The sequence below is a fragment of the Macrosteles quadrilineatus genome, unplaced genomic scaffold (genome assembly GCF_028750875.1).
Source record: "Macrosteles quadrilineatus isolate MER2022 unplaced genomic scaffold, UCM_ALF_1.0 Scaffold_5__1_contigs__length_97177068, whole genome shotgun sequence".
NCBI classification, from domain to species: Eukaryota; Metazoa; Arthropoda; class Insecta; order Hemiptera; family Cicadellidae; genus Macrosteles; species Macrosteles quadrilineatus.
In genome coordinates, this window is record NW_026542598.1 from 93,113,002 (window position 1) to 93,135,723 (window position 22,722).

A 22,722-nucleotide genomic window follows, 5' to 3' on the forward strand; every position below is an offset into this window, starting at 1 on the left:
TTTTCACCATTCTAAATGTTTGTAAATGCTTCAAAATGAGGTGTCACGTGAAGAGGGTTTACTTTTAAACATTTTGAGTTTCCTCGAAAATACACTTAAAATTATCAAAAATCATAAAATGAAACTTCCTGCTAAGTTTCCACGACTAGCAAAAGGATATCTCTGTATATTTACTTTGGTGGGGGGGGGGGGGATCTTGACTTTTTATTCACCTTGTATATTACATCAGCCAACATTTATGTAACATGTGGTTATTTCAATTTTCCCTCTTGACTGTTTATATAAATTAAATACAGATATCTAAACCACTTTAAGTATTAAAACTTCCTATTTAATCCAAGCTCAAAAGTTATTTTAACAAATTTCACTTACAAAATTGTATGTTTTTCATAAAGTGTCTTTTTAATATGATTCCAAACTGTCTCAGCGCTGTCAGACCAAGAGAGAATGCTGTTCCGGGAGCTGATCAAAGAGTGCAATCGCAAGATAATCCCCGGCATCACCAAGCTCACCTGGAACACTGACATGGCCGATGTTTACGTTTCCGAGTGCTGTGTCCACCTCGAGTTTCTACAGAAGTTTGTGGACGACTACAAAAGCTGCAACGTAGAAGTGGTCAAGCTGTGTGAGAAGATCTGTGATACTCCTCTCATCAACATCCCACTCCACGACCCGTTCATGCTGAAGGAACTGGTGCGTGTCATGGCCGACTATAGACATTCGGCTACCAGGCAGCTGGTCGATTATTACAACGAGATTTTCAAGTACTTAGTTGTCGTTTACGAGGGGTTTGAGTCTTACATGGGGTCAATGAAGACACACTGGCTGCTGTATGTGGAGAAGATGGACACACTGGTCGAAGAGGCGTTCCGTTTGTGTGTGAAACACTCGTTAAAGAGGTTGCTGGAACATCTGATGGGAGACGGGTCTACTGGGCCGACGCCTTTGGTGGTGGTGTCCACGTTCCTCAAGAATAATAAGGTAAATAAACATTAGCGTTGTTCAAGCCCAAGCCATACAGATTGTTTGTGTCTGTTAGGTTAGTTCACATTGGTAGATTAAACCTTGCCAAGTGTGCTTGATAGGCCTATGATTGGTCAGCAATTATGTTTGAGAGTCATCATGTTCTTATGTATATTATTCTGTGCATAACACAATATGCTTGCTATGTAATGTACCAGTGTAATATTGTTGTGTACTAGTGCAAGTCACTTGATAGTTTGGAAACAATTAGTTCTACTCCTCATAATTCTTTGCAAATATTAACTTACCGGCTCAGTATACAATTTTTTTAATAAATGTTTACTTAGGCTAAAATATGAATATAATGTCAGAACTTTATACCTTGGTTATATATATTTTTTTACTTTTACTCGGAAACCCAAAGAGATCTTTTTTAGCATCTCATCTACTAGCTAACAGACTGATGTTTCAAATGCCAATAGGTATTTAAGTCCATTTGATCCTGCTACATAAAGCTATTCAAATAGACTATATTGCTACCTATATGTCAAGGGTTTCATTGTACATCATAATCTGCATCAACAAAAAATATCTGAAGGTAAAGACTGTATAATAGACTTAGTCGTTTTAATTTTTGCTATAAGGGTTCAACAGTCTCATGTCTTTTATCCTAACAATTAAAAAGTATAAATGCTATTAATAAGTTGTATAAGCTTGCTTGTGTTTGTCCTCAGATTGTATTCAGCCCCACATTGGAGCAGATCTTTGCCATGAGCAAGAACATCTTGCCTGAACTGATGGTGTGTTTGAAGCCTTTCCCCAGACTGATTGACAAGTTCCATCTACACCAGCGTAACAAGAAGATCCCCTATGCTGTGGTCATTGACACTGACTATGAGTGTCGCAAACTGCAATCAGACATTGAAAAAGGTATGTAGTATTTTTAAAACATATTCCAAAAGAAATATTGAACATAGAAAATCAAAACAAGTTCAAAAGTGAACTAAAAGTTTTTTGATCAGAAATGCATTTTACTCTCTCGAAGGGTTGTACGATTTAACTGATGTGAATGCTGATGTATGTAGATAACTGTCAATTGCATAACTTAACAATTCAATGCAATTTACTGAGTTAGATTAAGGAACTATGACCCTATTTATTGCATTGCTGTACTTGAAACAAATAAAGAAGTTTTGAATAGTTAAAAACAATTTTTTTGCAATCATAATTTTGTTGTAAACTGATATATTGCAATAATTAAAATATGGGGTATTTCCTTCATTTAGCTCATGCTTTGCTTTGCTGCATTTCCAAGAGGATCAGAAGCAAGCTCTTGCAGCCAGGAAAAACTGAATAGGTTGAGATTGCTAAGCTCTTTTGTTAAATAGATGAGAGTTATGAAACATAGGCGGTTTTTGTAGTTCAAGGTTCTTTTAAGAACAGTCAAAATAGTTATTTGGTTGTTTCCCAATCAAGTTGATCTTCATAAAATGCTTTATCAAACCCAATTTGTATTTTTGTACATCAAAGTTAAATTAATCCATATGTGGCAAACGTGGTTTGATATTCTTATTATTCTGAAAATTAACAAAATGTCTAGAATCAAGAATCAAGATCTTTATTGTCATTGACCTTTTACAAGGAATAGACATAGTCAACAATAGAAATAAAAACTAAAGCTATAAAATACAGTGGGTTCTAAATTAAAAATTAATATTAACATCAGAAACTAAGTACTCTGTTATACAGTAATATGGATTTTGGATGAGCCACTCAAACATTTTAGACTTAAACCTATTAAACGGAACCTGTTTTGCTGCCAGACCTAATTTGTTAAAAAACCGTATGCAATTTATTTTATGGCAGTTATCTGTTTTGGCCAATCTATGGGCAGGGATATCTAGATTGGATTTGCCTCTTGTATTGTAAGAGTGTATACTCTCTCTACAAGTGAATTGATGAAGATTGGCTTTAGTGTAGAGGAGTATGTGAAAAATATACAAATTTACAACGGTCATAATTTTAAGGTCTATAAAAAGAAGTCGACAGCTATCCACAGGGCCAGCCCCACAGATTGTTCGTATGACTTTTTTTTGTAGTAAAAGAATTTCATGGGTGTGGGGGGAGTGTCCCCATAGTATAATCCCGTAAGAAATATGAGATTGAAAAAAACCAAAATAAGTAATCCGAAGGTATTCATTACTAACAAAATCTCTGAGTTTCCAAATTAGATCATTTACTCTGGAAATTTTTTTACAAGTGATTTCTATGTGCTCTTGCCAATTTAATTTTGAATCAATTTGAAATCCTAATAATTTTACAGATTTTAATTCATTGTCAAGTGGGGATAGACTCAAAAGACTTTTCTGTGTTTTTTCTTGATTACACGTCAATTTATTTGAAGAAAACCAATTTAGTGCTGATGTTATTGATTCATTAGTAATTAAATCAAGCTCATGGATATCTCTATTTGTTGCAATCAAAGTTGTGTCATCAGCATATACAACAGTGTCTACATCAACATTCCTCGGCAGGTCATTTATCGAGATTAAAAACAAGAAGGGTCCCAAAACCGAGCCCTGTGGAACACCTACTTCAACCAATCTTAAGCTAGACTGACTGCCTCCAACAGATACATACTGCTTTCTATTAGTTAAATAGGATTTTAAAATTTTTAAAGTTTCACCTTTAATACCATAAAATTCAAGTTTTTTGAATAAAATATCAAAAGGTACAGAGTCAAAAGCTTTTGTAAGATCAAATAAAGTTAATGAAACAGTTTCTTTATTTTCAAATGCATTTAAAGATTTATTAATTACTTCTAAGGCAGCTGCAGTTGTTGATTTACCCTCTCGAAATCCAAACTGTGAATTTGTCAATAAATTGTTATTTTCAAAATATTCATTCATTTGTTTATGCATGAGACACTCAAAAATTTTGGAAAAGATCGGCACTATTGAAATAGGGCGATAATTACTAGGAAGATTTTTATCACCTTTTTTATATACTGGAATAATTTTAGAAATTTTGAGAAGGTCATAGAAATAACCAATTTTCAAACATTTACTAATACAAAAAGCCAGAGGCTCACTTATAAAATGAATTATTTGTTTGATGTCTAAAACTTATTGCACATTGATATTGATATTTAAAACTTTGACAAATGTATGAGTTTCACACCATAAAGTAGAAGGATACCTGGTTACTAATTTAAATGTAACACCTTTTGTATTTATGTGTAGAGGTAGAGGTTGCCATGAGTGAATTGAGACAATATCTGAAGCAGTGGGATCCTCTGAGAGAAATATGGGAGACTGATAGAGACATGTTCATGGCTAGATACGAGAAAGCCAAACCTAGCCCTGAGGCCTTCAACAACGACATTGGCAAGTGAGTATCCAACAAACTTGGCCACCCAATCTGTTTGCACATACAGGGTGATTAATATAAGTGTGCCAGCCGTTTTATTCAAAAACTATAAGAGATATCAAAAAAAGTTAAATGGTAAGTGCCTTGGATTTTTTATTTAAAAAATTGTAGTCAAGTCAAAAAAATTATTTTAGCCGCCATTTTTCCAATATGGGCGCCAACTTTGATTTTTCTTATGGAACACCCTGTATTTTATGATGTATTCTGGTAAAAAATGTAATTTTAAGACGATTTTATTATTGTAATTTTTTTCATAAACCTAACCGTTTCAAAGATAATAATGGTTAAAGTTTTTTTTTTTTTTTTTTTTCAAGATTCAAGATCTTTATTTGTCATTAAGCAATACAAGTATTACAATAGACATCGTCAAAGTTTTTTTCTTTTTTTTTTCTAATAATACATACAGTTAATTTCCTGTTAGAGTAGGCCTAACAGCAAGAATGCACCAAGTGAGTAGCAATCACTCTTTAAAAAATAACAGTTAAACATAATTAATTCTAAAATAAATAAATTAACAATTTACATGTCAATGATCAAAAATAAAATCTGTAAATATAATAACAATAAAATCTTTAAAATTTCGTTAAAAAAAATTCGTAAAAATTCGTTTTGAAATTTCTGCATGAGAAAGAGTTTTGATAAAGGCCTTAGCAAGCATGCCAGCTGTTTTATTCCAAAACCATTCAAAATTTCACAACTTAAACCATTATTATCTTTGAAACGGTTAGGTTTATGAAAAAAATTACAAGAATAAAATCGTCTTAAAATTACATTTTCTACCAGAATACATCATGAAATACAGGGTGTTCCATAAGAAAAATCAAAGTTGGCGGCCATATTGGAAAAATGGCAGCTAAAATAATTTTTTTGATTTGACTATAATTTTTTAAATAAAAAATCCAAGGCACTTACCATTTAACGTTTTTTTATATCTCTTATGGTTTTCGAATAAAACGGCTGGCACACTTATATCAATCACCCTGTAGATGGGTCCATAGATCCTCATACTATGTGATAATCTACATACTGAGGACCTGTGACAGAGTTAGTTTCAGGTTGAAGCCTCTACGTGGTAGCTGTTACAGAATCTATTCTTAGTTAATTTTCCTGTTCATGTGAATTGTGTAAGTGGTTATTGTGCTTGCCTAGTATTCAAAAGGTCGCCAGTTCAATCATGAGCGAAGTTTGTTGCTTTTTGATGGTTTGATTGGTTTGTAGATAAATTAAGTCTGTTGAAAGCAGTTAAAGTTACAATTTTTACTTGTGGAAACCAATAGCCATGATAGTGTATTTACATACAGCTGCCTGGTCCACAAAGTGCTCACGCTGGGAGAGCCTCATTACCTCAGCGAGAGGCTGAAGTACAGGAGGGAGATCTGTCTGCGTAGTACTCGCTCCGACCGCAGGCTTCACTTTCCTAAAGTGAGGCTTGAGGCTGGAAGAAAGTCTTATTCTTATTTCGGCCCGCAGTTGTACAATGGCCTCCCTCAAGAGATCAAGTGTTCGAAATCGTACAACACATTCAGGGCCGCAATGAAAAAAACAAATGTAAAATGTATATTGTAATTATTCTGTTGTAATTTGTTTGTATATACTTATGTAAATATATTAGGATAGTTTAGATTTAGTGACTTGAGTTAGTTTGAAAACCATGTATTATGAAACTCGCTCGTAAATAAAGGCCTTTTTATTTATTTATTTACATAGCTTAGATCCATAATTTCAAAAAGTTAAAAACTTAGAGCTCGGTGATAACGATTTAGCCTTTTTCTTACAAATTGTAAGCAAAACGATAGGAACTTGCAAAATCTCCACCCTTCTTTATTTGAAAATCTTCATTTATAAACACATCCCATTATTTCAGGTATGAGGAATTTTCAGTAAAGATAAGCCAGATGGATACGGAGACAAACGCTCGCTTCTTTGTAATCAACTCGCAGTTTCTGAAGGACGACGTGACGGGACATTGCGACCAATGGCAGACAAGGCTGTGTGAACTGCTGTTCAACATCGTGTGTGACCAGATAGAGACCTTCTACAAGTACACAATTGAGAACAGCAAAGAGTAAGTCAAGTCATACAAAGATGATGCATTGGACACTGGAGTTTTTGAATCTGAATATAAATCTATCTATAAACCTAAATAATATGACGTAAAAGGTGAACAGTGTGCAAATTATTCTAGTTGGAATAATAAATAGGTATAAGAATGTGTATCTTATACTCTACATTCTCCCCATCCCAGTTTCAAGAACTTGTATTATATTATAATATATTACCTTTGTTTTTGCTGCCTGTGTTCTTGAGTAGGTAAGATGTTGGTGTCACCGTATGCATTTTACCAGGTTGTGTGGCATCTTCAGGGATCTTCTTATCACTAATACCGTAGTCTATATTTACAAAAATATGTACACACGCACAGTCACTAGTATCGCAGAAACGTCCGATTGATCTCGATCATTTATGTAGATTTACATGTTTGTAAAAATTTTCATAAAAATCTTTAATTTATACTTAAGTTATCGTGCTTACAGTTCTACATGAATTTCAACGGATAGTGTTTTTGGGCTCTTGGGACATCAAAACAAAAAAAGTAAATCACTTCAGGGTTGGAACCATGCCACCTATGTTGAAATGTATACCTACAACGTCGCTGTTGGTTTGTTCGCAGGGTGATGATTCCTCCCAAGACGTTGCATGAGATGGTGGAGTACACAGCTCGTCACAGACAGATGAAGGCAGAAGTGCCTGACAAGGAGGCAGAGTTCCCTCAACTGAAGGAGGCTATGTTTGTGGTATGGCAATACATTGGAGACGCAGCCCCTCCTGTCATGCAATACAGGTAACATTGATGGACGTAGATGTAATATCATTCAGTTCATAACAATGAACATTTTTAAAAATAACATTGATATGATTTTAACTAACCGTTTGAGTAAAAAAAATCACTTTCAATTTTGCTTCGGTATGGAAAGTTAATGAATGTATTTACTGCAGTTGCCTCATTATTATTTCATATGTAAAAATAGATTCCTGTAAACAAAATCTGAATACTTGTTAGGCAGAAAAATACAGGAAATTAACTTAGCTGGTATGTTTTTAAGTGTACTTTGATTTTTTTACCTAATGTTAACACGGTTAAAAAATCTACTTTTTTCTATTTCAATAAATTATTTTGTTATCAGGTACGATGGAATATCTGACCAGTGGAAGAAGTACTTGAAGACATTAGAGGAGGCTGAGGAAATGCTGAACATCAGTCAAGATAATTTTCGTATCGGCCTGATAGACGATGCAGAAAATTTCAAAACACAAGCTGCAGAACTGAATGAAAAGTTCCTTCTGCATGGACCGTTCACTTCAGACTTTGACGCTAAAGGTGCGCTCTCTATGTTGTCCGGGATCAAAGCTCAGCTGGAAGAGATGAAGAAGAAGCAGGAACAGCTGACAGCTGACTTGGGCGTGTTCAACATATCCTTGCCACCGAACGACGACCTGAGAAAGTTGGAGAACAACTTGCAACTGTTGACAAACGTTTGGGAACTGACTGATGAGTGGGACACAGCGTGGGCGAGCTACAAGACCGGAGTATTCTGGGACATCAAGGTGGAGGATATGGAAATAACAGCTCAAACACTCTACAAAAGATTTACCAACTTGGTGAAGGAGTTGAGAGAGAAAAACTGGGAGATTGTGGAGCATTCACGGAGACGAGTTGACGCTTTCCGGCGAGTGCTTCCCCTCATCACCGACCTGAAGAACCCGGCAATGAGACCTAGACACTGGGACAGGGTGAGGGCTGCGATGGGCCGGGAGTTTGATGAGAACTCGGCAGAGTTTACACTGGAGCTCATCATAGATATAAAGATGCAAGACTTTGCTGATGCCATTAGAGAGATTTCAGTTGCTGCCTCGGCAGAGTTGAATATTGAAAATGTAAGATATTTTACAGTACTTAAAATTAATTGACGATTTCATATTATTTAAAGTGTTACCTACAATATTTTACTTTGCCAATAATGTCACTATCTGAATGATTTCATCGATCACCTTTATTGTAGAGGCAAAATATCCCCTTGTAAACAGTTGATCTTCTTTTTATCTTGTTTCTTTTATAATGAGTTTTTAGTTTAAATTTAAAATTTTAATCATAGTTTTACATGACTGTTATCTAAAACATGTTGTTGCATGCTATAAACCTGAAATGCTTTAAATACTGAAAATGTTAAAGTAATAAAGTTGAGTTGAAGTAGTAAATTATTTGACAAATCTAAAAACTGCAAAAAAATATGGCATGCACTTGCAAGATGATTTACCACTAAAATTAAAATATATAGAAATTGTTAACCTACATTTTCAAAAACATATTCACTTTTACACTTAAACAACAAAACAAGTTTTTTTTTTATCATCTATTAAGTTTGGGAGAATATCATAAGTTATTGGGGACATGTTGTGATTTCCAAAGATGTATTTTTTTAAGAGAAATGAGGAATAAAAACAAAAATACAAAGTTATCTTTACTAAGAGTTGTTATTCCGATCACAGGGACTAAAAGGTATCAGAGAAACGTGGGAGAAGATGCCTCTGGACATGGTTGCTCACAAGGACAGAGGAGTTTACCGGCTCAAGGCTGTGGACGATCTGTTACAAACTCTGGAGGAAAACCAGGTCCTGCTAAGTGCTATGAAGTCAACAAGGTACAGTTGCAACCTTTAAACTCACATAAAACACAGTATATGTTAATATATTCCGCCCCACTAAGGTGCCACCTTTAGACCAACTAACCATAAGTTATGATAGTGGGCTGCGTAGGTGAAGTTGGTGTTGATAACACTGCAGTTGCTTCCCTCAATGCTTTGTTTCTACTGCGGCAGACACATGTTTTTCTTACTTTCTTCATAATTCTCATAATGATGATGTACATAACCATTGAAAATGGTCCTGATATTAGTGTGATAATCAATAGGGGATATCAAGGTTGGATTAAGCGAAAAGTCAGACTAGCCATGGTCGGATTTGTGGGGTTCTACTGTATTATAGTTTAAATAATTACGTTTCACAAACAAAAACATCAATACATTTTATAATTTTTATATCACACCATGAGATCAGAATGTTTCATAACATAGAGAAATGTGTTTAAAAATTTCTCTTCTAAACAGGTTGATTTTCTATTGGTTGCAGATATGTTCAGCCCTTCATACAGGAGGTGGACTATTGGGAAAGAACTCTGTCAATTATCATGGAAGTGCTGGAGGGAATACTTACAGTTCAGAGACAATATCTGTACTTAGAGGTACAGTACAGTTCTTGTTAACTACTTTCTTTCAATATTTTAGATTTGGAGTTAATACAAAAAAACCTCGTTTAAACATGACCCTCACTTAATAACAACAATTTAAAATACAAGTGAATTTTTCGTAACACCTTTAAAATTCAATAGCACTTAATGTTAAATTAATCTTTGGACTATTTCTATCAAAACAACACATCTTTTTCCAAAATACATTTTAACCCAGAACCTCTATAAAAAGTCATTTTGACAAGTCAATCATATACATATAACTGTATTGGACGGTTCCCATGAGAAATCTCTAGAACAGATGGTTTGGAAAACAAATCAGATTCAGGTACCCCTACTCCATCCATCTCCATAATGCAAAATAAAATGCTAGTGTTTTTTTTTATCAAACATTCATTCAAACTACTAGCCTGTTCTGAACTTATTTAATCAATTATAACACCATTATATAAAATGAGTACAAGGTTGGGATTTGTCAACTAAGAAAAACTCTTCTAACAAAAAAAAAACATAAATTTTAAAATTCAAAATGACAACAATATGCTAGCAAAATAAAAGTATTCTTTCTATAAATTTCCCATTATCTTAAAAGCACCTTTTTTTGTGTTGGTGTCATACTCAGTACACATTATTTACAGTACTGGACTATAAATTATAACTTAGGAAATAAACTTGTTAGCAACATTGTCCGAAATACACTATTAATAAGTGTTTTTGTTAAACTTGGTAAAGCGACTCTCAACAAGGAGAGTACCTCTATAACAAGATTGTTTAACTAATCCCTTTTAAATTATTCTTATTGAGGTTCTACAGTACAGTAGTATCCTTTCTAGTTAAAAAAATATAACTGGTATTACAGGTTCTTAAATGGATAAGTAAAATTAGACTATGAGTAGCAGGCCCATATCACCATTTTATATTTGAGATTTTTGTTTAAATAATATATAATATTGCCAACTTATACAGATTAAGTTGACTTCCTGTAAATTTGCTGCTTGCTTTGAAATAAATAAGGCGGTGTTTTTAAAACATTTACTCTGCTGCCTTCAAGCCAAAATGTCATGGCCCAGTGTACACACTCATGTAAATCAGCTGACTTATTATCTAATCACAAATTTGAAGCAAAATTACAACAGCTGTGTCGAGCTTCTATATTGCACATCTCAAATCATAGAGACTTTTCCACATTAAATCATAAGCAAATTTAGTTGGCAGGTACAATAATAGGTAGCTATGAGTATACACTTAGTAACAAATCAAACTCAAACAGTTTGCAAATAGATTGTTTGTACATTTACAGATCTATTTACAGATTTACATCTGCTTTTCAGAATATATTTACCGGTGAAGACATCCGAAAGCAGATGCCGTTTGAAACCAGCGAGTTTGACTTGTTGACATCAGAATGGATTACCATCACCAACGCAATGGCTGCTGATGGCAAAGCTCTCACGGCTGCGGCTAAACCAAGTGAGTTGAGAAGCTATGATAGGTTTGCATTTATACTGGCTGTTTTTTTTTTATCCAACCCAAATTACAAGTACTAGTACAGAGAGTTGTTATTTAGGGATGAAACCAGCTCAAAAGTTGGCAACCCTGATTCCTTTACTTTATTACTGATTGGTTGACATAGATCGGTTCATTGTTGTCTACTGGAATTAGTGTTCCACATTACTCCGTATGTCTCTACAAAACCCAACTCATGTTTAAGATGTATCATATCATTAAATTTCACATTTGATGTAAACTGTGGTTGATTTATTATTACTAGAATCTCACCTGGAAATTTAATTGACAATTTTTCTTGGCATAAAATTAATGATATACTTTTAATGTAGGCTTATTCTCTTACTATACATACTCTTTGTGAGCTTGCAAAAATTGTGTTAGATCTTATGCTCAATAAATTCCCAACAATGTAGCCTCAAAAAAGTCCTGGTGCTCCAGAAAAAAGCCGTCAGGGCACTCTTCAGCCTTGAGCGATTAGACAGCTGCAGGGAAGCATTTAAATCCCTTAAGCTCCTAACAGTGACAGCACTCTACATCCATGGAGTTGTCCTGTACACAAAAAAACTGAACCTTCCCAGAAATGAGAATTTTCACTTCTACCACACCTGAAGAGCAGCCGACTACAGCCTTCCGATCCACCACACTACACAATACACCAGAAAACCCTCTTATATTGGCTGCAAAATCATCAACTCTCTTCCAAACAAGCTCAAGAACGCAACAGGAAACCAAATCAAACAGCAATTCTGGGACTGGCTTGTGGACCGACTGGTGTACTCCGTTAAGGAATTTTTTGACCAATAATGAACTTTCAATACAAAGAAAATGTAAACTGTAAAACAATCTAAATGTTAAACATTCATTCTGGATTTTTTTGACGCCATTGTATTTCTTAACAAAATTACAAATAAAGGAAATTGTCTATTGTCTAATAACAATAAACAGTACAGACAATAAAGAACAATGCATATCAGCTGATCGGTAATGAAGCAAATAAGTAGGGCTGCACAGTTATGAACTTGTTTTCTCCCTAAACAGTTAGTCTCTGTACTTGTAATTTGGGTTGTGTTAATAAAAAATCCTGTACATTTAACCATTTTTTTAATGCAGCATCTATTCCAATTTCCAATGTTCAATTACTCTGATGCTTACAGTTTATTTTCCATTTCAGAATTATTGGATGTTGTCAACAAAATGAACGACAAGATGGAGAACATTCAGCGAGCGCTTGAACAATATTTGGAGACCAAGAGACATTTGTTTCCTCGGTTTTACTTTATTTCCAACGATGACCTTCTGGAAATTCTTGGAAACTCGAGAAAACCAGAGATGGTGCAGCCTCATTTCAAGAAACTTTTTGACAACATCAACAAAATCATCATGAATAAGAGTGTAAGTGTTTTTCTCTTATCTGATATTCTTTACGTTATATAAGTTCATGATGCACAGAAACTTAGTATGACAATCACTATCTTAACTTGTTTGCAAAATACAGTAGACTCTCTCTTATCCGGACCCCTTTTAACCGGACATTGGTTTAACCGGACCACACTCAGTAGAAGTGACATCTCTTTATCCGGATAATTTTTATCAGCACATCGGTTTAAACGGACTCGATCGGCAGGAAGTGGGCGGTACTGAAACAACTTTTTCTCGTGTGAAAGATTATAAATACAATGTTCTTCTAATTTTCAGTCAAATACTTTATAGAGTGTGCATTTAAACGGTCTGTTTTAATTAGATTTTGGGGACGTCGGTTTAACCGGAAAAACCGTTATCCGGACTGGCCACGGTCCCGAGGAGTCCGGATAAGAGGGAGTCTACTGTACCTTGTTTTGTGCTGACTTTTCAGTAAAGGACTTGGTGAAAAATCCCTCTACCCTCATTACTAAGAATCACTAATCATGATAGTAGATTCTCATAGCAATTACAACACTACGATTCTATAAAATGATGTTACCGCCTCATTCAACTCAAATTCATAAACCAACCACTTTTTTAAAGTTCATTAAATTATCTGCTTTTGTTAGCTACAGTATAACCTTATTAGTTGTGTACAGTAACGATTACTGGTTTAATACTGTCTCGGTTGACAAAAACAATAAGTACATTTTAAATTAAAGAAAGTATATTCTAAAAAAGTAATTATTTATCTTACTAATATTATAAATGAAAAAGTATGGATGTTTGTGTAAATTAGAAACTCCATCACAAGAACTACTGGACTGATTGAGCCAAAATGTTGGACAAAGCTACGTTATTGGCTATTTATAGATTTGTAAATATTTAATTTTGAATGTTGACCATATGTTATTGATTTATAGAATGCAATAATACCAACATTTTCCGAGTTTAAACTTTCAACTTGTAATTATTTCAATTATTTTTCCACAATTTCTTTTCAATATTAACCTTTCTGGACTGAAGTGTTTGAAAATAACAGTTTGCTGTAACAGTGTACATGTAGCACTTTAATAATTTAATGTAATGTATTGTACACTGTTTGCAGGCTCAAGGCAAGATAGAAGGTCTAGCCATGCAGTCAGCTGATGGGGAAGTGGTGGACTTTACCACCCCTGTCTGTCTTGAGGGGGCTGTAGAACTTTGGCTTTGTGCTATTGGTGAGTGACTGTTCAATCACTTTATTGTTTTGCTGTCCGGTTACAAACCATAGGTACAACATTTTTTTTTAGCAGTGTGCAGAAGAGCGTGGCAGTTTTTATATAACACTATTACGGCGGCGGCAGAGAACTTTGCTGTTGTGCAGCAGTCCACTGCCACTGAACTGGACGATTACCGTGCCATGGCATTGTGTCAGTAGCTCATGTAGTGAGTGTGCTTGCACTCTGTATATAGTGTAGACCGGCCTTTCGATTGGACACTGTTTATGTGTTTGTGTATTGTGACTGTTGTATGTATAACCATATTAACATTAGTTAATCTATCAAATCAGATTATTATTTACAGTGTCTTTCATTATTTCTTATATTGTTTGCTAAGTTGAACATAGACGCTTAAGTATTGATTTACCTAATTGAATCCATACCACTGCTATGAGATAAATCTGCGGGTTCCTGGATTCTTCTTTCCCTTGGTCATCAGGTGAACCCATTAAAGAGGCCTTTTTATTATGTCGATGAAATAGCCACACTGAAAAGTGGTTTGGACGGTTCATTGCTTGTAGGCAGAGTGAGAACTGTTAACACAGTTATCTTGCCATATGGGCAGAAACCGCGTAATGTGAAGGAAACTTAGATATGACGTAAAATTGTAGGGTTTTTTACTCGTATAGTGTTAAAAGAGTGTTTGGATGAAAGCTATCAATAATACAAATGTATGGACAGTAAACGTTAAAGTTAAGTGTGTTTTTGTTGAGCACAGAGGAGGCGATGAGGTTGTCGCTCCGGTCGTTGTTGAAAACCGTCCGTCTTTCACTCAAGAAGAACCTGAATGACAGAGACAAGTGGATCAAGGAGTGGTGCGGCCAACTGTGCATCACTGCCAGCCAGGTACTTACTGTTATTTCTTGGAACAGCATTTTTGTAACGTTTGCACATTAGACTCCTGATTATCCATTAGTAAATTAACCACGATCGCAAGAAAATCAAAATAAAGGAAATATACTATGCAAGTTTAAGTGTACATTGTACAGTGACAATCAACATGTTTAGAGGAGACACATCATCTCGGGGGAGGGGAGACTATACACTATACAGTTGCCTTTGTACTTCACCAACCACTGATGAGTTACCACATTTTGTGTTTTGTTGTAAATCGATATGTGTGAAATTTAACCCTCCGAGTGTCCATAGTTTAGGCCTTAATGTCCACCTATTTTTGGCCCCTTTGCAAGGTTTTATTAAAACGGATCTGAGAAGCTTAAAACAATGTTAATTCTAATGTTCTATATACCATTTTGTTTGGAAAATCATGGGCTTCAATATTATATATAAAACATAAGGAACATTTTTTCAAAAAAAAAATTTTTAGGTAAAAAAAAAATATAATTTCGAAAATTTTCAAAAAAAAATAAGTTCGCGCTCAATGAAATTGTATAAATTATAGGCCTATAAATATTTGAAAATAGCCACTTTGTTCTAAATTTAATGAGGATTACAAATATATAATCATATAGCGAGGTAAGTTATCAAATAAATAAGTTATGAGCGAAAAACGGATTTCAGTACATAGCGTTTAGCTAAGAATGCATAGCCTAACCATAGCTAGGAATCTGGCTGATAATTTACATCAATATCACTACCTACTTCTTCAGGATCATCAACCAGCACTTCAAAACCACTTAAATCTTCTTATAATGCACCACGTATATCACTACTTTTGATTTTTAACACTAAAACAATGATAAACTTAATAAAACACATCAGTCATCGGTCCGGGGGAACCTAGCTGTTTACAAATACACGCACGTCAGCTGTCTGCTACAATATTTTCGGAACTAAAATGAATAGCGCTTAGAGACAGACCTCTGGAGAAAGCTTAGAATATTACGGAAAGAACGATACCTAACTCGATCCAGTTCAATCCGATTCAGTCAGTCATAGAGCCTTCGCCGTAAACGATGTTTGTGCGTCTTAAAAGCGACGCGTGACCCTACACAAAGTGTGTTGTGCGTCGTTTTTATGACGCGTGACACTCGGAGGGTTAAAAGGTCTGAACTGTATTCCAAATGTTTCATAACCACTTAGTCCTGTATTAAAGCTCAACTATAAATTAAAAGTCAATTTTAGTTATTTCCCCAGGCATTTGCGTTAGGTCTACATGATCCAAAAGTTGATTATGCACCATCCCTCAGCCACTCATTGTTGTGGATAATTGGGTGGACTGTAATCATTATCTGTAACACTTACCAACAGAAATGGCAGTTTAGATGCCTAGCAGGCTTACAACACCAAGAAAGCAGCCAGGAGACTTTAAACTATAAACTCACTTTACATACACTTGATGTAAAACCCTAACATCATAAAACAGCACCACAAAACAATATCTTTAACCTCACAACAACCAACACATATACACCAGCACAGCACAAGGCATGCTTCAAATTTTAGTAATTTCAGTTAGTCCATGCCTAATACGTACTATTCTCAACGAATGTGTAAATAAACAAATATTGACTGTTGTACTATAGTCGTTTCAAGATATTTGGTGGCTTATTAGATAAAATGTAATAATGTATGATTCCAGATTCAGTGGACATCGGACTGTACTCGTACGCTACGTGTTTGTAAGGCCATGGAGAATAAATCTGCTCTGAAGAAACTCAAGAAAAAACAGGTTTTGTATAAGTTTGGTAATTTATATTCTAAGTGTAAGTAAATGTTGTTTTATTGTAGTCAAATTAAACAGTGAATCGAAAACACAAGCATTTAGTAACTGATTATTTTTTGTGTACTGAAGATGTTCTCCAAATGTTATAATATTACTACTTTTAAGAGTTATTAGACATCTTTTATTTACTTTCCACAAATATGTTTTATTACATTTCTTGGTCTAACTGTTTTATTGATATATTGCAGAATGCGATTCTAGCAAAGTTCTCAGATGCAGTGAGGAGCAACTTGACCAAGATTCAACGGCTCAAAGTCAATGCTTTGGTCACTATCGAAATACATGCAAGAGATGTCATTGAGAGCATGTATAAAAAGAGTGAGTTTTTAAATGCATATTGTGTCTAAGCTCCTTATAATATCTAAAAGTTTAGTTTTAATTTTGTCTAATTTATCACACCCAAACAGAAGTGTGGGTTACAAGAAATTTTAACTTTGCAAACCTATTAATACTTAGATAATGCTTTTATATTATCAATGTATTTATTGGTTCGTACATTGTTATATTGCACAGCAAACATCAATAAGATGCAATAGTACAAGATGTGGCAGAAAAATAATTTAAGTAGTTGTAAATACCTAGGAATGTAAGATATGTTTGATGTATGTATTGTAAATAATACCATAAGCTTTTATAGACATTTAAGGGTTGACGAAGTCTCCTCAAAAATCTTCACACTGTAAATCTTAAAACCTTTTTTTCAGGAGTGTAATGTTATCAAAGTGCAAGGTTAGTTTTGCCTAAGTGTTAATTCATTTTTTTTTATAATGCTGGAGAGTGAGGTAAGATTTAGAAATCATTTAGCCTCACTAATTTTTAGGGATGGACGGGATTGAATTTTTAGTTCGGGACGGGACGGGACGGGATTTTTATTTCCTTCCCAATTTTCGGGACGGGACGGGACGGGATTTTTTTCTGTGCATAAAAAGAAAGTACTGTATTGCAGTTACCAAAAAAAGACATACGAAATCAATTTTTACCATTTGTGGCACTGATCTATAAAAACCAAAAAATGGGTAACAATTTACAGGTACCTATAGTAACTTGTGACTCGTGGGTCACGGGGTGATCGTCTGTATGACTCACGGTCACGGCGAGATCGTCGTCATGACTCGCGATCACGGCGCGATCGTCGGTATGACTCGCGGTCACGACGCGATCGTCGTCATGACTCGCGGTCACGGCGCGATCGTCGGTAGGACTCCGCGGTCACGGCGCGATCGTCGGTATGACTCCGCGGTCACGGGGTTATCGTCGGTATGACTCGCGGTCACGGCATGATCGTCGGTATGACTCGCGAACACGGCTCGATCGTCAGCATGACTCCGCGGTCACGGCGCTTTCGTCGCCATGACTCGCGGTCACGGCGCGATCGTCGGTATGACTCGCGGTCACAGCGCTATCGTCGGTATGACTCGCGGTCACGGGGTTATCGTCGGTATGACTCGCGGTCACGGCGCGATCGTCGGTATGACTCGCGATCACGGCTCGATCGTCAGTATGACTCCGCGGTCACGGCGCGATCGTCGTCATGACTCGCGGTCACGGCATGATCGTCGGTATGACTTGCGGTCACGGCGCGACCGTCGGTATGACTCGCGATCACGGCTCGATCGTCAGCATGACTCCGGGGTCACGGCACGATCGTCGGTAGGACTCCGCGGTCACGGCGCGATCGTCGGTATGACTTCGTCTTCTGCGTTCGCGGACCTATCGCTCGCAATAACGGCGTTATCGGCACTCGCGAAGCGAAAAATCGCCGACGATCGGACCAAATCCCGTCCCGAAAAATTCCCGAGTCAAATGTAATCCCGTCCCGATAATCGGGAATATTTTTTTCCCGAAAAATTCCCGAAATTTCGGGACCCGTCCATCCCTACTAATTTTTATACCCTACTTTAAAATAATTTAATGATTAGGCAGCAATACCTGTAAACATTGTTAATTTAATAATTGGTCTGAACTACACTTGATTTGAGTAAAAAAAAACATAGTGGAGCGGTGATGCTAGAGTGTAGTGGAGAGCGTAGTTGAGCTGATATAAAATAATATATGTAGATAGCCGTGCCAAAACATAGTGGAGGCGAGGAGTGTAGCTGGTTCCCTTGCTGACATTCTAGCCTCTCCGCTCATGTAGATAACCGTGCCAAAACATAGTGGAGGCGAGGAGTGTAGCTGGTTCCCTTGCTGACATTCTAGCCTCTCCGCTCATGTAGATACCCGTGCCAAAACATAGTGGAGGCGATGAGTGTAGCTGGTTCCCGTGCTGACATTCTAGCCTCTCCGCTCATGTAGATACCCGTGCTGACATTCTAGCCTCTCCGCTCATGTAGATAGCCGTGCCAAAACATAGTGGAGGCGAGGAGTGTAGCTGGTTCCTGTGCTGACATTCTAGCCTCTCCGCTCATGTAGATAACCGTGCCAAAACATAGTGGAGGCGAGGAGTGTAGCTGGTTCCTGTGCTGACATTCTAGCCTCTCCGCTCATGTAGATAGCCGTGCCAAAACATAGTGGAGGCGAGGAGTGTAGCTGGTTCCTGTGCTGACATTCTAGCCTCTCCGCTCATGTAGATACCCGTGCCAAAACATAGTGGAGGCGAGGAGTGTAGCTGGTTCCTGTGCTGACATTCTAGCCTCTCCGCTCATGTAGATAACCGTGCCAAAACATAGTGGAGGCGAGGAGTGTAGCTGGTTCCCTTGCTGACATTCTAGCCTCTCCGCTCATGTAGATAACCGTGCCAAAACATAGTGGAGGCGAGGAGTGTAGCTGGTTCCCTTGCTGACATTCTAGCCTCTCCGCTCATGTACATACCCGTGCCAAAACATAGTGGAGGCCAGGAGTGTAGCTGGTTCCCGTGCTGACATTCTAGCCTCTCCGCTCGGATAATCCACCTCAATTTCTTCACCTCGAGAGTTTTGGTGATCGTCGAGGCTCAGTGGTGGAAATTACTACATTTATAAAGGATTTTTATCTGGTCAATTTGTGAATACTGTCCTGTTTAGGACTGGGACTAATTCTACTAAAATAACCCTTAGTTTTTACCCTTATATGTAAACTAAAGACTAACGTTGTCAGTTTCTGTCTCAGATTGCACAGACGTGTCCGCCTTTGAGTGGATGTCACAGTTGAGGTTTTACTGGCACCAGGACATCGATGATTGCATTGTCAGACAGACCAACACGTCGTTTGTCTACGGCTATGAATATCTGGGCAACTCCGGTAGACTTGTTATCACTCCTCTCACTGATAGGTAAACAAACAACTCTGATATCAGTCTGTTCCTTTCTAATAGTACAGTAGACTCTTTCTTATCCGGACACCTTTTAACCGGACATCGGTTTCACTGGACTACACTCAGCAACAATGACATCTCTTCAACCGGAACATTTTCATCAGTAGATCTGTTTAATCGGACTAGATCGACAGGAAGTGGGCGGTACTGAAACGACTGTTATCGTGGGAAAGATTAGAGACCAGTGATCACGTTTCTAAATACAATGCTCTCCTAAATTTAAGTCAAATAATGTATACAGTATGCATTTAAACGGTCCGTTTTAATGAGGTTTTTGGGACGTCGGTTTAACCGGAAAAACGGTTATCCGGACTGGCTTTGATCCCGAGGAGTCCGCATAAGAGGGAGTCTACTGTAACTTTGTTAATCTTGAAAAATATAACGTTGATTAATACAGTAGAGTCCCGCAAACTCGGCTCTCGATAACCCGGCAGTCTGGATAACTCGGCCATTACCTGGGTCAGAAAATTAGCGATTTTTTGAGTCCTAGCTAAAAATGGACTCGAGCCAAATCATTCGCAACCCATACCAAGGATTTGTTGTACTATATCGGATGACTTAATACTGACTTGTAATATAAATATAAATAAAAAAGGTGGTTAAAAAGCTTAAAAATTGTATTGTTCTTATTTTTAACCCTAGTTCCTGATAACCCGGCATTTCACAAACTCGGCACCCTTCCAGTCCACATTACGCCGAGTTTGCGGGACTCTACTGTACTTGTAATCAATGTAGTTCATTTTTTTTTTTAAACCCCATGTCCCTATGCCCTAAACTTAGTAGAAAATGTTTGGGGCTATATCACCATTTAACCCTGCGACTCTTCATGCATATGCATTTTAATGTGATTTTATATCCATATTTAATCAAAATACAAGCAAATAAAAATAAAAATCTGTTTCCTCTTCCTATATACTAGAGTAAAATAACAAAACATTTGTTGTTTACAATCCCTATTTAACTCACTGTAATTACTATTAACATTAACGCTAACTTTCACCTAAGCCATGCTTCGCTTATTTTAGGTGGGCCTTCTCTTAAATAGCTATTTTAAAATGCCTAAAATAGGCTAAGCCACATAATTAGTAAGCTAGCACCACCTAAACAACTGATCTACCATGCCACGGTTGGCTGGCCAAGTAGAGTGCAACTATTAGAAGGTACGATATTAGATACAACGCTGCTGGTAAGATACAACAAACTAACAGACTACTTGAGTTCACTGACAAGCTACACTTGTTGAACCGTCTTGAAGTGACTAAAAGGGTAAAAGTTTAAGCCTTAGAATTAAAATATTGATAATATAAGATTTACCAAAATATTGTCTTCATTACAGGTGTTACATAACACTGACTACAGCACTGAGCCTGTACAGAGGGGGCAGTCCCAAGGGCCCTGCAGGTACAGGCAAGACGGAAACTGTGAAGGACCTTGGCAAGGCTCTAGCTTACTACGTCATCGTCATCAACTGCTCGGAGGGTCTTGACTACAAGAGCATGGGCCGCAACTTCTCAGGTTACACTCACACTGTCAAACGGTTCTTTGAAATGGATGAAACTATTCCAATTTCCTTTGACAATGTTCCAAACGAGCCGGACTAGCGAGCGTCTCCTGTAGCTAATTATTAACGATCTACTTCTGGCTTAACTAGAAGTACAAATCCATAGGTACAATTCAGGTAATAGTGTCCTGGAGGCAGCTCAAGCTTCAAATTTAATGTCCACAAATGATTTATGTCCCTACACAACTTAACTATTCTAATTCATAACAAATCAATAATCCCTTAAACTAAATTATGAACCAAATATAGAACTCTTTGACTGAAAACCCCTTTTAACCTTACAAAACTTAACTGTAAGAGCCTTACTCTAAAATAAAGTCACCAGTAGTTGCCCAAACTTTCACTGGCTGAATGACCCCCATTCCCATCAGGTGGCCTGGAACAGTTACTGGTTGCAGGGCTCTTTGTGTTTACATGAACTCCTCCAGCACGCCTCCTAGATAGCAAGGTCACTAACCTAGTTTGCCTTGTCCTCCCTCCAATATTTCTTTCAATATTTACTTTATTATATACCATTATATGGTTTGATGACGTGATATAGGTCAAATAAAAAAACATCTTCCAATACCCCTCAATAGGCTACAAACACGGTAACAATTTTTAATTTTACAATACAATACAATACAATATTCTTTATTGTTCATTCGTTAAGAATTACAATAGTGTCAATTTATTTACAAAACGATACAAAATATACTAGCTATAGGTTTGATTAGTCACACACCAGTCGTCATCAGGCCCGATCAGAGACTATTGAGACCCTAAAATCAGCTATAAATATAAACAAATCTTGAAATTATTAAATAAACTTTTAACTGTTCAATATCCTTTGGTTTTGTTAGATTTTATTTACAGATTTTACTACAGTTTATTTAATAATTTCAATCTTCAATATCCAGTAGTAGGAAAATGAACTCAAATCTTGAAACGTGATTGCTTAAGAGATGACAAATAAAAATGGCTATTGAAATTATATGAGCAAATTAGTGAGCAAAATTAGCAAAATTAGTGAGCAAACGTAGAAATAAAAACATTGATAGGCCTAACAGTGGAAAATTCGATAAGATCAATCCTAAGACTAGGCCTATGGTGTCAATTCCTGATCGATCTGGGCGAAAATCTGTTAAAGCTCAAACAAACAAGTTCATCACAGGTCAGTCGTCCGAGACTGGTACATTATCTTCAGTAGAAAGGAAAGTTTATTTATTTGTATCAAGGCTGAATTCCGCTACTAAGGTTGAAGATATGGAAAGTTACATTCGTAGTAAAATACAAAGTGAACCTGATGTTGTCAAGTTGAACTCTAAATATCCA

General features: G+C 36.5%; 1 protein-coding gene across 1 annotated transcript in view; it reads left to right on the forward strand.

The window, feature by feature from the left end:
* LOC128994003 (dynein axonemal heavy chain 2) overlaps positions 1-22,722 on the forward strand; it is an 85,834-nt gene that overhangs the window by 6,532 nt on the left and 56,580 nt on the right. The window contains exons 7-22 of the mRNA XM_054418190.1: positions 428-981; positions 1,698-1,893; positions 4,206-4,353; positions 6,257-6,457; positions 7,064-7,234; positions 7,578-8,328; positions 8,941-9,092; positions 9,580-9,691; positions 11,029-11,167; positions 12,378-12,598; positions 13,716-13,827; positions 14,588-14,715; positions 16,412-16,501; positions 16,744-16,873; positions 19,643-19,805; positions 21,184-21,362. Coding sequence (XP_054274165.1) covers positions 428-981; positions 1,698-1,893; positions 4,206-4,353; positions 6,257-6,457; positions 7,064-7,234; positions 7,578-8,328; positions 8,941-9,092; positions 9,580-9,691; positions 11,029-11,167; positions 12,378-12,598; positions 13,716-13,827; positions 14,588-14,715; positions 16,412-16,501; positions 16,744-16,873; positions 19,643-19,805; positions 21,184-21,362 — 3,447 coding nt within the window. The remainder of the gene's footprint in view (positions 1-427; positions 982-1,697; positions 1,894-4,205; positions 4,354-6,256; positions 6,458-7,063; positions 7,235-7,577; positions 8,329-8,940; positions 9,093-9,579; positions 9,692-11,028; positions 11,168-12,377; positions 12,599-13,715; positions 13,828-14,587; positions 14,716-16,411; positions 16,502-16,743; positions 16,874-19,642; positions 19,806-21,183; positions 21,363-22,722) is intronic.